The sequence below is a fragment of the Eretmochelys imbricata genome, chromosome 11, assembly GCF_965152235.1.
Source record: "Eretmochelys imbricata isolate rEreImb1 chromosome 11, rEreImb1.hap1, whole genome shotgun sequence".
NCBI classification, from domain to species: domain Eukaryota; kingdom Metazoa; phylum Chordata; order Testudines; family Cheloniidae; genus Eretmochelys; species Eretmochelys imbricata.
The window spans coordinates 28,676,553-28,689,608 of NC_135582.1; the positions used below are offsets into that span (position 1 = coordinate 28,676,553).

The following is a 13,056-nucleotide window of genomic DNA, read 5'->3' on the forward strand; positions in this document are numbered from 1 at the left end:
CCACAGACATTAGTGGGCTAATTGGAGGGTGGACTCAGGGAGTAGACATGATTTCAGCATGTTCCTCTTGTGCCCAAATGGATGCGACCAAAGCAACATTAATTGTCCCTCCTGCCTGCCAGCCCAGATGGAAATGATGTAGGATGCACATACCCATGGCAGACTTTGCAGCTATGGGAGAGATGGCTGCTGCAATCAGTCTGGAGCAGTTCAGGATCCTCATGATCCCTCTGCACACCAGATGGGTCCTGGGGATCTGTGGGTTAGTGGGCCTTGCCCCTTCCTATCTATAATCAGTATGAATCCCTCTACTTGAAGGGAGGACGTGAATGATATTCCGTTACAAGAACTCTTTGAACCTACTAGCAGAGTTTTGATCCTCCTGTGGGTTTTTGTGGGGCAGGGAAAAAACTGGCAATTAGAATCTGATTTAAAAATATAAAAATCCATTCAGGATTGTCGGGAAAGTGAACATTTTATCTGTGTCCAGCTCTTACTGTAACAGTTTAAAAGCAAAATGGCATCTCCATCTAAGGCCCTGATTCAAGAAAGCACCTAAGCATGTGATTAATTCCTTATATGTCTTTGTGATTTTACTGCCTGTCAGTAGTTCTTCTGGACAAGGCCATACGAGTGCCCTTGCCTTAGCTGTGCAATGCAAGGAGTATGATGAGTTCCATTATGTTACAGGCACTTGGAGTTTGTTGCATGCTTTTCTATCAGCAATATTTTAGATTAATTATTTTTCTTTTTATGGATGAAAGGGAATGATCTTCGTGTGAGCTTGGCCGCCATCCAGCTTGCTCAGAATTTCCCACTAAGGAGGGAAAAACATGATAAAACATCGCATAATTCAGTGACGATAGGCACCTCTTGTTATATTGTAGTATAAATAAAATAATTGTCATGGAGGATTTTTCACAATTGTATCTAGGAAAACCGTAGATTTGAATCAAAAGCACATTCCTTTAACGTTGAACTTTTAGGGGAAATATGCCACATTATGGTAAAAATAGCTGACCAATAATAGCTGTTCATGATGTGTATGAATTTTGTAAAGTGATCCCCCTTTAAGTATATATATATATAAAACCACTCACCTGCATTATGGAGTGCCAAGTACTCTGGATCTGAAGATGCTCAGAATGTTTCAGGAGGTTCTCAGCACCTTGAAGAATCAGGCTTTCAAAGCGACTTAAAGGGTAAAAAGATACTGAGGGCAAATAATTGTATTGAGTCATCACATCCATCTTGCAAATGAGGTAGAAGCTGAATCATCACTTTGTCATTAATTCTTGTGTTTTCTTTCTTTTTTAACAGAACAAAAGCCCTTGTCTTAGAACTGTTAGCAGCCGTTTGTCTTGTCAGAGGAGGGCATGAAATTATTTTATCTGCGTTCGATAACTTTAAGGAGGTATGTTATTCTGCTTCATCAGAGCCTGATGTGCATACATATAGTTTTGCTATGGTCTGCTGGAGCTTCATGGTTTATCTTAATTTCCTGAGGTATGGAGAGTGGCTGATGTTCCACAAACTACTTAGAGATCAGTGACATAAACAGAGGGTTAGGGCCTGATTCTGATCTGACACCAGTTCTACTCCATTCAGCTCCAGTAGAGTTAATCATCGTTCAGGCTGAAATTAGTGAGAACAGAATCAGGTGATGCTTTGATGAAGTGATAAGTCTCATAAGAGCTTCTGTTTTCCACATTTCACACCTAAATTTAAAGTGTTTGTTTTTATTATATGACTCTTAATATACAAGTAGAGATGAACCCATGTGGCAGATTTTGGTGCAGATTTGAATGTCTCCAGAGTTGCAGGAAGGAAATGGATTCAGATTCAAATTTTGAACCCATCTCTACATATAACCAGACTTTCCATTCTTCTGCTTGTGGAACTCCCTTGAAGTCCATGGGAGTGTAAATCAATATCAGGATTGTCGTCATTTCAGAAGAATCTGACTGTTCAAAATGAAAGCTAAAAATTCTCAAAAACTCTTAACATAATGTTACCTCCTGTACGTTCATCTGTTTACACTCAGTTTTCCTTGGGCTGTCCTTACCACTTTCATATTGGCTATCAAATATGACATAGCAAGATAGGAGACTGAGGCCTCCTATTTCATTCATTTTAATTAGATGTGACAAAATATAGTATTGGATTCACTATTGCTAAATTCAATTTTTAAAATAGCATAGAAATTCAAATCAAAATGATATGAGCTGGGATATAAAACACAAATTTTCAGGTTGATTTGCAGAACTGAAATAGCTGGCATGCAGTAATTCTGTGCACTCTTGACCAACAGTTTGTCTATATTAGAGCTGGAGGTGTGATTTCCAGCTTGCGGAGACATACCCGTGTTAGCTCTCATCGAGCAACCATGCTAAAAATAGAAGTCTAGCCAAAGTGGTGGAAGGGGATATCCACCTGAGATGCAGTTTAGGATCCCTTTTATAGGTTCTCAGATGAACCAAACACAGTTTTTGTTTCTAAATTGCTCTTCCACTTTATAGGGCCATTTCCCAAAGTTCTGAGTGCAAAACTACTTTTGCCATCAGTGGAATTTCACATGTGGAGGGATTGCAAAATCAAACCTCGGGGTGGAATCCTGACCCTCTTGAAGTTAATGGCAAAACTCCCATTGACTAAAGTAAAGCAAGGTTTTCTTCCTGGGTGTTGGAGATATATACGTTTGGGTTCATCATTAAAGAGAAAATTGTTGCTTCACCAAGTTTGATCTAAAATTGTTAGAATTTGATGAATACCAACTAGATTGTGAACAAATGTGGGGTTTCTTTTGTTTTGTTTTTTATTAAATCCTCCATTGCTGTTGAGATAAAAAATATAAATATTTTTCAATTGTCCAACCCAGAAAGCAAGTGTAAGCTCAGTCATTTGGTTGTTCTGCAGTGAGAAGCTAACACACATTGAACTAAATTCTAATGCAGAGAACTCCTCTGTTTTTGAAAGGTTGTCATACAGCCCCTAGCTGGCTTCCCAGAAGCTTGCCGTCCATTTTCCACCTCATAATGCCTCGCTCCTCCCTAACCATGTAAACAGCAGGAACATTTTTATTTCTGGCGCTTTGTTTCTTTAGCTAAGTAAAATGTATATGTTGGGCCAGTTAACTGTGACCCTTTACATACCGCAGCAAAAATAAATGTCTGATTCACAACAATCGTACTTGCAATTTCATCCCAATTAATACATGACTATCTTATCAGCTGTAGTACTTAAGGTGGGATTTTCAAAAGCACTCTGTGTTAAGCTAACTTTGCTCCCACTGAAGTCACTAGTAGTTTTACCTTTACTACCTTTAGCACATAGTCTGATAGTAAAATTATGCTTTCAACCACACTGATGGAAGTTGTTCCCCCCGAAAAAAATTGCTTTGCATTTTGGGAATTCTCCCAACTAGAATTCGGATGTAAAATTACACCTATTATTATGCAACTTTAGCATACCTATAGTTGCTGGACAGCTGTAATTTCAGATTCTGAGCATAATTTTGAAAGTGGTCTCCACCTTGCCTCTACTGCACCCTCAATCTTGCAAGAGCAAATAATTGTGAGCATGGTTTTGTACCTAGAACTACATAGGAATGTATTTGATGTCATTTACACGTCTGCTTCCATGATTGCACTTGTATGTCAGGTAATTAGAGATATAAATGACATTATTTGTGCCTGTAGATAACTGTGGTTATAACCCTGTGCCTGTCAATTGCAGTGACACAATGGAAAAATGGTACATTGAAATCAGGCACTCTATCCACAGATTGAAAAAGAATCGTGGTCCTGTTGTGTAGGCACAGAACTGGGTATTGGAGTTTTAATCTAGCTCTTTCACTTGTTCATTTGTGGCTTTGGGCAAGTTACTTTACATCTCTGACATACAAAGAAAAGGAGGACTTGTGGCACCTTAGAGACTAACAAATTTATTTGAGCATAAGCTTTCATGAGCTACAGCTCACTTCATCGGATGCTGTAGCTCACGAAAGCTTATGCTCAAATAAATTTGTTAGTCTCTAAGGTGCCACAAGTACTCCATTTCTTTTTGCAAATATGGACTAACACGGCTGCTACTCTGATCTCTGACATAGTTTGCACCTTTGTAAAAGGAAATGAATAATACAAATGAACATAATGAGAATGTTGTGAGGAATAACTGGATAATGTTTGTGAAGGGCTTTAAATACAGAAAGTGCTGACTGAGTGCTAAATACAGCATCATTATTCCAGTTTAAAATTCTGTATACAGAAGTATTGTAGAAGGGAGGTGTCAAGGTTCCTCCTCCACTCTGAACTCTAGGGTACAGATGTGGGGACCTGCATGAAAACCTCCTAAGCTTACTTTTACCAGCTTAGGTTAAAACTTCCCCAAGGTACAAATTAATTTTACCCTTTGCCCTTGGAATTTCCACTGCCACCACCAAACTTTAACTGGGTTTACTGGGAAACATAGTTTGATCACATCTTTCCCCCCCAAAATCCTCCCAACCCTTGCACCCCACTTCCTGGGGAAGGTTTGGTAAAAATCCTCACCAATTTGCATAGGTGACCATAGACCCAAACCCTTGGATCTTAGAACAATGAAAAAGCATTCAGTTTTCTTACAAGAAGACTTTTAATAGAAGTAAAGGAATCACCTCTGTAAAATCAGGATGGTAGATACCTTACAGGGTAATTAGATTCAAAACATAGATAATCCCTCTAGGCAAAACCTTAAGTAACAAAAAAGACACACAGACAGGGATAGTCATTCTATTCAGCACAGTTCTTTTCTCAGCCATTTAAAGAAATCATAATCTAAGACATACCTAGCTAGATTACTTACTAAAAGTTCTAAGACTCCATTCCTGTTCTGTCCCTGGCAAAAGCAGCATACAGACAGACACAGACCCTTTGTTTCTCTCCCTCCTTCCAGCTTTTGAAAGTATCTTGTCTCCTCATTGGTCATTTTGGTCAGGTGCCAGCGAGGTTACCTTTAGCTTCTTAACCCTTTATAGGTGAGAGGATTTTTCCTCTGGCCAGGAGGGATTTTAAAGGGGTTTACCCTTCCCTTTATATTTATGACAGGAGGTAATTGTTAGGAATTACAGACTAGTTTGGCAAGTCACTACATAATGCATATCACTTATCAAATCAGCCTGTGAACCTTTGTAATCACTTCTCTATAGGTATTTATAGTCATTATGTGTCACAAATAAGTCAAAAGTTACTTTTACTGTCTCCTATAATTTTTTTAATATAACTTCTTGTTGCTGTTTTATGTTTCTCTTGCAGCTAGTTTTGAGAGACTTTTATAACCCAGTTTGTATTTTGTTGTTTATTCACTTGTATCATATTCTGTTTGATCAAGTTGTTCTGTAGTAATGGAGCTGTCTGAATGTTATCATTGGAGTTATAGTGCAAAGAGTGATTTTATGTCCATAAATTCTGTTTCTAACTATTTTTCTATTTGTCTGATTCTGATATTTATTTCTTGTTCTGTTTTCCAGTTTGTTCTGGTTCAAGAATTAGTTTTCAGTAATGATTTCAGGGCTTTATGCTCTGACTTTTTTTAGCCAGTCATATTACAGATCTCTGAGTCATTGACATGTAAAATATTTAATGGCAGATTTATAGCAGTATAGCTTTAATTTAAAATACTGTGAGCATAATAATATTATTATGGCATCTTTAACTATATGTTGTAATTCTGCCACAGTTTCATTGTGGGTCTTTCATCAGACACAGTATAAAAAAGGAAGACAGATTAGACCTTGTCAAGCTAGATCTCTGCCATTTTACTTGCATGCCATAAACTAGCTTCAAAAGAAACCTGAACTGAAGTCTGAAACTCATTCTATGTAAGTCAGTAAAGAGAACAATACATTTCAGACTAAATTCTCCTCTCATTCACACCAGTGCAAGGCAGGAGGAATATCAGCGATTTCAGTAAACTTGTTTTCAAGTTTATGCTGACATGCAGAATTTGGCCTTTAGGCTTTGACTGTGCAGGGACAGTGCTGGTAGTCTGAAACAGTTTTCAAGAATCCATTTTGAAAATGTTTTAAAGAATATGGCTTTTCTGGCAAGGGCCAGGCAGTCTGACTGAGGCATACGTTTTTTTTTCTTTTCTATTTCTTTTTTTAAAAACCTGGCTCATAAAAATTATTTTTGTCCAGTGATTGCACCTGAAACCCTTCGCAATATTGGTTCTTGAACCCAGGCAGTCAGTGTAGACAGAGAGCCTGACTCAGCTCAAGGGCTTATTTGTTTTCTGCAGAATAATTAAAGCAATGTCATAACTGATTATTTCTGAAACAGAGCCATGTGGATATACTAAAGCCAAACTGTTGCAAACTAGAATATTGAGGAGGTACCAAACCCTACTGTAGCATACCCCTGAAGGGAAAAAATATCTATGAATCTCATGCACCCGAAGGGGAATGGAAACGAAGCAGGAAGATATGGTTCAGAATTGATGGAGAAATAGGGAGCTCTGTCCTGAATATGTTTGTTAGAGGGCAGAAGAGTATGTTTCAATCAATTGCTCTAATCATAGGTATTCCAAGTTGTGGGGGCAGGTTGTACATTCAAGCAGAAAGAAAAGATAGGCAAGGCTGAGCCCACACAGAAATCTCTGTGTAGTGAGGAACCATCAGTATCTCCACACTTCTCATCAGTCTCCACTTTTAATAGTCTGCGTTTTGTACAATTGTCATTCTCAGTAATTTGGACCAGAAGATGGTAGTTGAGTGTCACCAACTAGCGGTTATTCTGTTGCAGTTCATGTACCCATTTGATGAGTTGCATTCCATAGCCTAGAAGCTATTTGGTAGTACCATTTCTGTTGCAGTCCTCTGGGATGGAGGTTTTCTTGAAGAGCTTGTCCAAATTCTGGGTCTTGCACATTTCCTTCATTCCATTATAGTGGTGAGGAGAATTAATTCCTGTGTCAAGGTTCTTAAATTAATCTAATCCATTTTCAGGAGGAGTAAATCTAAGATAAAGATGAAAGAGAGCCTGAATAGGGTTTGAAGAGTCCATCTCCTGCCTCTTTCTGGACAAGGTGGCCTTTTGCACCATTCTCTGCACTATAAAATCAGTTTCATAACTGTCCCAATATTGGTTGGCCATTGTATGTCAGAGGGAAATTGTGCTGCACTTTATTAACTTGGTATTTGAGAGTCTGTCTAGTTTTATTTACGAGGGACTTGGGTTTGGTTCCAGCAGCTCTTGGAGTGTAGTCTACCCTAATCCAGCCTCTAAAACATCCTGGGGTAGAAGGATTACAAGTAAATTGTGCTAACAGTGGAAATTGCTCCTCGGTTTTGGTTTACATCCTGGAGTGAGCAGAGGTTACTTACCCTTTTCTTAAAGAAAGCAGCTCCAGTATGTATTTCAGGGCCCTCTCTTGCTCTCTCTCTGAGGAACACTTCCTATCTGCATGTGTTGCTTGACTAAATTTTACTATATTTATGTGAAATAAATTAGAGCTACTGTCCCACGTGTAATAGAACAGCCAGTGGCATTTTGTTAGCTATTTCCTTTTCTTTTTGCTGTTTACAGCCTGCTGCTTGTTTTGTTTGCAGCATATGGGAGGAAAATGCTGTTTGAATGGAGTACTCAACTGCTGGCTAGGTTAGGAATTCTCATTCTTACCATGATACCTGTTTTCATCCACTTGCAGCTAGTCCTCATTTTCCAGTATTGAGAACTGGTTTTAATAGCAGTAAATAATTGCTGTGATACAGAGGTGAAATTCAGAGCTGCATTTCACAGTAAGATTTCTTATGACTTAGTTGCACAATGTAGCGTATGAATGAACTGTTTCTAAACTTGAATATTAGACTCTGTTCCAGTGAATGCTGATGGTGGGATGCACTAGAACTGAAGTGATAACAGCAAGTCTGGGTTGTGGTTTTGGAGTGATAAACAATGATGATGACTAGAACTGAAGACCTTTGAGGGTCTTATAGTGTTGATTTCATGGCTTGGCTCCTTCTAATACTTTTTGAAGATCTAAGACACTCAGGTCCTTAAACATCATGACCAAGGTGGTAAAATGTGTAGCTAGATAGATACCCCTACGCTTACTTTTGTTTATTTTCTCTCTGTTTCCACAAAAACAAAAAAAATCTTCAGAGCCTTAGAGTACAATAACTCCTCACTTAACGTTGTAGTTATGTTCCTGAAAAATGCAACTTTAAGCGAAACAATGTTAAGCAAATCCAATTTCCCCATAAGAATGAATGTAAATGGGGGGGTTAGGTTCTAGGGAATTTTTTTTTTTGCCATGCAGTACAGGACTATAGTTGGGAGGTGCCCCCGCCTTACCCCACCCAGGCACAGCCCCCTGGCCCTGCAGACAATGAGGCAGGCAAGGAGGCTGAAGGTGCTGTAGGCTAGGAGAAGCACGTTGCGCAGCAGCAGCGGCAGCTTCCCCTACTCTGCAAGCACCAGGGGTGGGGGGCTCAACCCTCGGCCCGCCCACTCCACCCCTTCCCCCAAGCCCCCACCCTTAACCCGCCTCTTCTTCCTCCCCCCTTTACTCCGCATGCCGCGTTCTCGCTCCTCTCCCCTCCCTCTCCTGCCTGCAGCAATCAGCTGGTTTGCAGCATTCAGGAGGGAGGGGGGAGGAGCGAGGACACAGCACACAGGCTCCCCCTCCCTCCCCTGCCTCCTGAATACCGCAAGCTAGCTGATTGCTGCGGGCAGGAGGCAGGGGAGGGAGGGGAAGCCTGTGTGCCGTGTCCTCGCTCCTCCCCCCTCCCTCCGGCCTGTGGCAGTCAGCTGGCCTGTGACGTTCAGGGGGCAGGAGGAAGGGGGAGGAGCGAGGACTCGGCATGCAGCCTCCCCCCTACCTCCCTTGCCTCCTGCCCCTGGCAATCAGCTGGTTTGTGGCATTCAGGAGGCAGCAGATGGCAGGGGAGCCTGCACGCCGAGTCCTCGCTCCTCCCCCCCCTCCTGAATGCTGCAAGGCAGCCAACTGCCGCGGGCAGGAGGGGGAAGGCACTGATCCATGGGGTCTGTCGGCGGGTGGAAGGTGCTGTTGGCGGGGCGGGGGGGAGCTGATAGCGGGGCTGCCAGCTGTGGGCAAAGCAGGCAGCCAAACGATGTTATAGCGAAGCATTGCACAACTTTAAATGGAGCATGTTCTATAATTGAGCAGGGACATAAGATTGAAACAACGTTAAGCAAGAGGACGTTAAGTGGGGAGTTACTGTACAAGGTGTTGCCTATCTTGGAATTTATCCTTCTATTACCCAATCCCATGGCAGACACTGGGTGATTTCTTTGGCAAAGCTGTTCTTGCTATCCGTCAGATTAGTTACCATCATCCAAATTCCCTCTTCATTCATTGCTGCCTAGCCTGCCTTCACTGGCAATGCCATCTTCAAGTTGATGGGATGATAGAAGATGGAACTGGAGAAGACCTTTTAGCTCATCAAGCCCATCAGTGTGCCAGAGTTGGATATAGTCCCCAGATAGAGGATGGATCAAATTGTAAGTGTTTTGCTGTACTTAATCGTAGTCAGAAGGCCATGACGTTTTGCTGGAGACATGCAAAAGAATGTATAAAAAGTTACATATTTTCTTGTTGAATGTGCAAAAAATCTTGAGTCAAATTTCTTCACTGCGGTAAGGGTGTTTTTCACAGCCTGAGAAACAAACAAACCACTTTTCCTATTGGCAGAACAGTAGGTATTGAGCCAACTGGGTTATGAACCAGGAAGTGTGGAGAAGGATGCTGGTGAAAAAGGTAAACATTCCAATCCATGTTAGAGCCGTGAATTTTTTGAAAATCTTTATTTTTCAAGGCAGTAAAATCTGTCTGGGGAAATTTTACTTCTCTGTTAGGTATATGCACACTGGCTTTCTTTATCTGGTGGGTTTCCAAAGAATAACTTTGATCCTTGGTGGCTATGTAGAATAGCCTGGGACCCCAGATACCTATAGATTTGTAAGCGGAGTGGCTTTTTGTAGGGAATTCATTACAGCCAAGCTCTATTGTGCAAAGTAATTCCAATACTCAAAAAGGTCTCCAAAGGTGTGCAGTCTCATTTTTCTCACATTTTCCATTATATCAGTTTAAACTAAAAATTGGTTTAGCCAAGAAGCTGTTTATGTGCCTTGATGGATAGCTGTGTTTTGGACTTCCTTTAGAATCTGATACTATAGTTGGTTTTTGTTTGTTTTTGTTTTAAGAAATGCGTTTTATAATATTAAATGGGTAATCCCACTGAGTATTTCCAGTTTTTTTCTTCAGCTTCTGTCAAGTCTCTTTATTACATACCACATGAAAAGTATTTGTACTCCCTTTCTGCATTGCAGAGGATTGTAGATCTTTTCTTTTTGATTGTTTATGGTTCTCTCTAACACTGAAATCTAGCTGATACACCAAGAATTGACTCTGAGCAAGTTTCTCTTTCACAGGCAGATGGGACATAAGAGCCAACCTATGCCTTCACCCAGAATTGAAACGAAGCCTAAACGGAACGTTGAGTTTTGAAAGTTCAGATACCCTTTTTTTGGTACACTTCTGACCTTCCTGGTTCTTCCCGGAAGTGGAAGCACTAGACTACCGGAAAGAGAGGGTGTTCGTGCAGTACTTTAGCCCAGCTGGAGGCACTTGAAATCTCTCATGAAATCCTGTTCTCATGAGATTCCTTGCCCGGTTTGGAAGACTCAAGAAGATTGGATTGAAACATCTAAAAAGCATCCAAACTTTGCCATTAGCCAAATTGAACATTGCTGCTAAAAAGGTTGAGGTTCACCCATCTCTGCTCTCAAAAGCACTGCTGCTATGCTATTGCAGTAACAGGCAGCCAAAGCATTTAGGGGTCAGTGGGATTTGGGGGTTCTCAGCTCTTTGCATAATTGTGACCTAAAGGAGCAGTCAATTGAAATCTGAGTATTATAGAAGTGTATATAGTTGAATTGTGTCGGTAGGTAGGTAGGGTCCAATTGGACCCACATGGTTCAGTGCATGGGTTTCATCTTTCTCTGTGTTCTTTCTCAGGCCTACCATTGAGTCCAACCTGATAAGTGCTGAGCACTGGTAACCCCCATTCACTTCAGTGGGAGCTGCCCATGCTCATCAGGTGTCTGATCCTACTCCCATTGAACTAAGTGGGGAACTAAGTTCCTAGGTGTGCAGCACTTGTTGGGATTTGACCTGTTGTTATCAATGAATCTACTGCTATCAGTGTATTTTAGAAGAATGTTCATGTTAAAGTATGGGCAATAGAACATCGTCATCACAAGGAGCCTCTTGCTGGACCCATTTATGCTCAAAGCAAAATTCTCATTGACTTCAGTGTGAGCAAGAGCAGGTTCCATGTTGCTTGGGGATGGAGAAGTCAGACATTTACCAGCCCATTGTCATCCACTCAGTTAGTTCATGTTTCTACAATGCATTGTAACTACACTATCATGCATGTATTTTTTTACTAAGAGTTTTGTGTTATAAGGATCCAAGAATGTTGGAGACTTTTTACTGGGGGTGCAGAGGCTATCTTGCCCACAGTGGAGCATTCCATTATCACAGGGTGTTCTTAAATCAGCAGAATAGACACAGGAAGAATACAAGCCCAGCAGAAAAGCTTGTTGAACTGATTTTTTCTTAAGCAGATATTAGTGAGGTACTGCTGAGGGTATGGCTCATGTGGGAGCATTCTCACTTCTAGGAAGATTTTTAAGCTTGTACCCAATGCTGACAGTACAAAACGGAGTTTTGTGCATTGTTGGCAGTGCTGTCCTTTGTATGGGCTATTAAACCCAAGTCCCTAGTGGCTGTCCTAGTGGAAATTAGAGACATTGTGGTACTATATTTTTCCCACGGAAGGAGTGTGGGATAACATAGTTGTCTTGGCCAGAATTCCCTCTTTCAAAAGAAACCAATTCCAAGGTCTAGAGCTGGGCGTAAGCTATTTCTGAAGTTATAATGACTTGTGTTTGGCTGCACAATCACTGCAGTATCAGTATCTAACCTTTGCAGAGTGAATCCCTTGGGTATGAAAGGTGCTCTATAAACCCAAGTTCTACTCTTTTCTAGCTGTATGTCCTCTCATTTGCAGGGTGGGTGCCAGAACATCTCTGCTTTGCTCAACTTTTCTCTCAGAAAGGCAGCATATGAGCAGAGCTTTTTCTACCCCATTAGCATGTGTAATGTTATATTTGAAAGACAAGGTGGATGAGGTAATATCTTTTATTGGATGGTGAAAGAAGCAAGCTTGGACAGACGTTGGTCCAATAAAAGATATGATCTCACCCACCTTTTCTCTCTCATGTAATGTTTCAGATAGTTGTACCTTTTTACTGCATACAGCAATTTCCCATGAATCTGTTCCAATGAGTTGGACATGAACATGGGTGGGCACCTGCTCGTGATGAATCGCCTTCATGCACCGGCCTCAGTGACGGCATCAGCCTAGCCCTCAGATGAGGGTTTGTTCATTCTCTGTAACATTACCAGTGTGTGCACAGGACAGTGTGGCCATTTTTATGTCTTATAACATATTTTTGACAATACGTGTATTTGAGTCAAAATCAGACCAGTATAGAAAAAACAAAACACTGGGGGGCCAGATTCTCCGCTTTACACCCACTGGGGACTTCCCTAGGGTAGGGAAATTCTCAGCAGGCAAGACCCAGCTGCTTTCTGCTCCCTTTGCATGTACCAGAGGAGTAGAGTGAGTCAGAGAATTTGGCCCTGACTACATGGAGTCTGAAGGATTCCCCCCAAGGTTATAAATTTGACATTTTTATAGGTGCCATACTTAAGATTGTGTTGAGATTTGCATTTATTGCAATATAGCAAAGATTAATTACTTTCCTGAGGTATTCTGTGTGTAGCTATATGTATACATTGTACATACCTGTAGCATACATTGTATGTACACAGCTGTGATATGATTATAAAGTCTGCACGTGTCTAAAGTTGCCAAAGAATTAAAATTATTATAAAGCACAACTCTCCCATCAGATTGTAACATTTTAAAATCTTTGTAAACTACAGACATATTGCATATACAGATATGGGTATAGATTAGAGCTGGAC

General features: G+C 40.9%; 1 protein-coding gene across 3 annotated transcripts in view; it reads left to right on the plus strand.

Annotated features, from left to right (window-relative positions):
• Positions 1–13,056, plus strand: part of FMNL2 (formin like 2) — a 263,378-nt gene that overhangs the window by 199,775 nt on the left and 50,547 nt on the right. For all 3 annotated transcript variants that reach the window (XM_077829846.1, XM_077829845.1, XM_077829847.1), the window contains exon 9: positions 1,321–1,414. In XM_077829846.1, the coding sequence (XP_077685972.1) occupies positions 1,321–1,414 (94 nt within the window). The remainder of the gene's footprint in view (positions 1–1,320; positions 1,415–13,056) is intronic.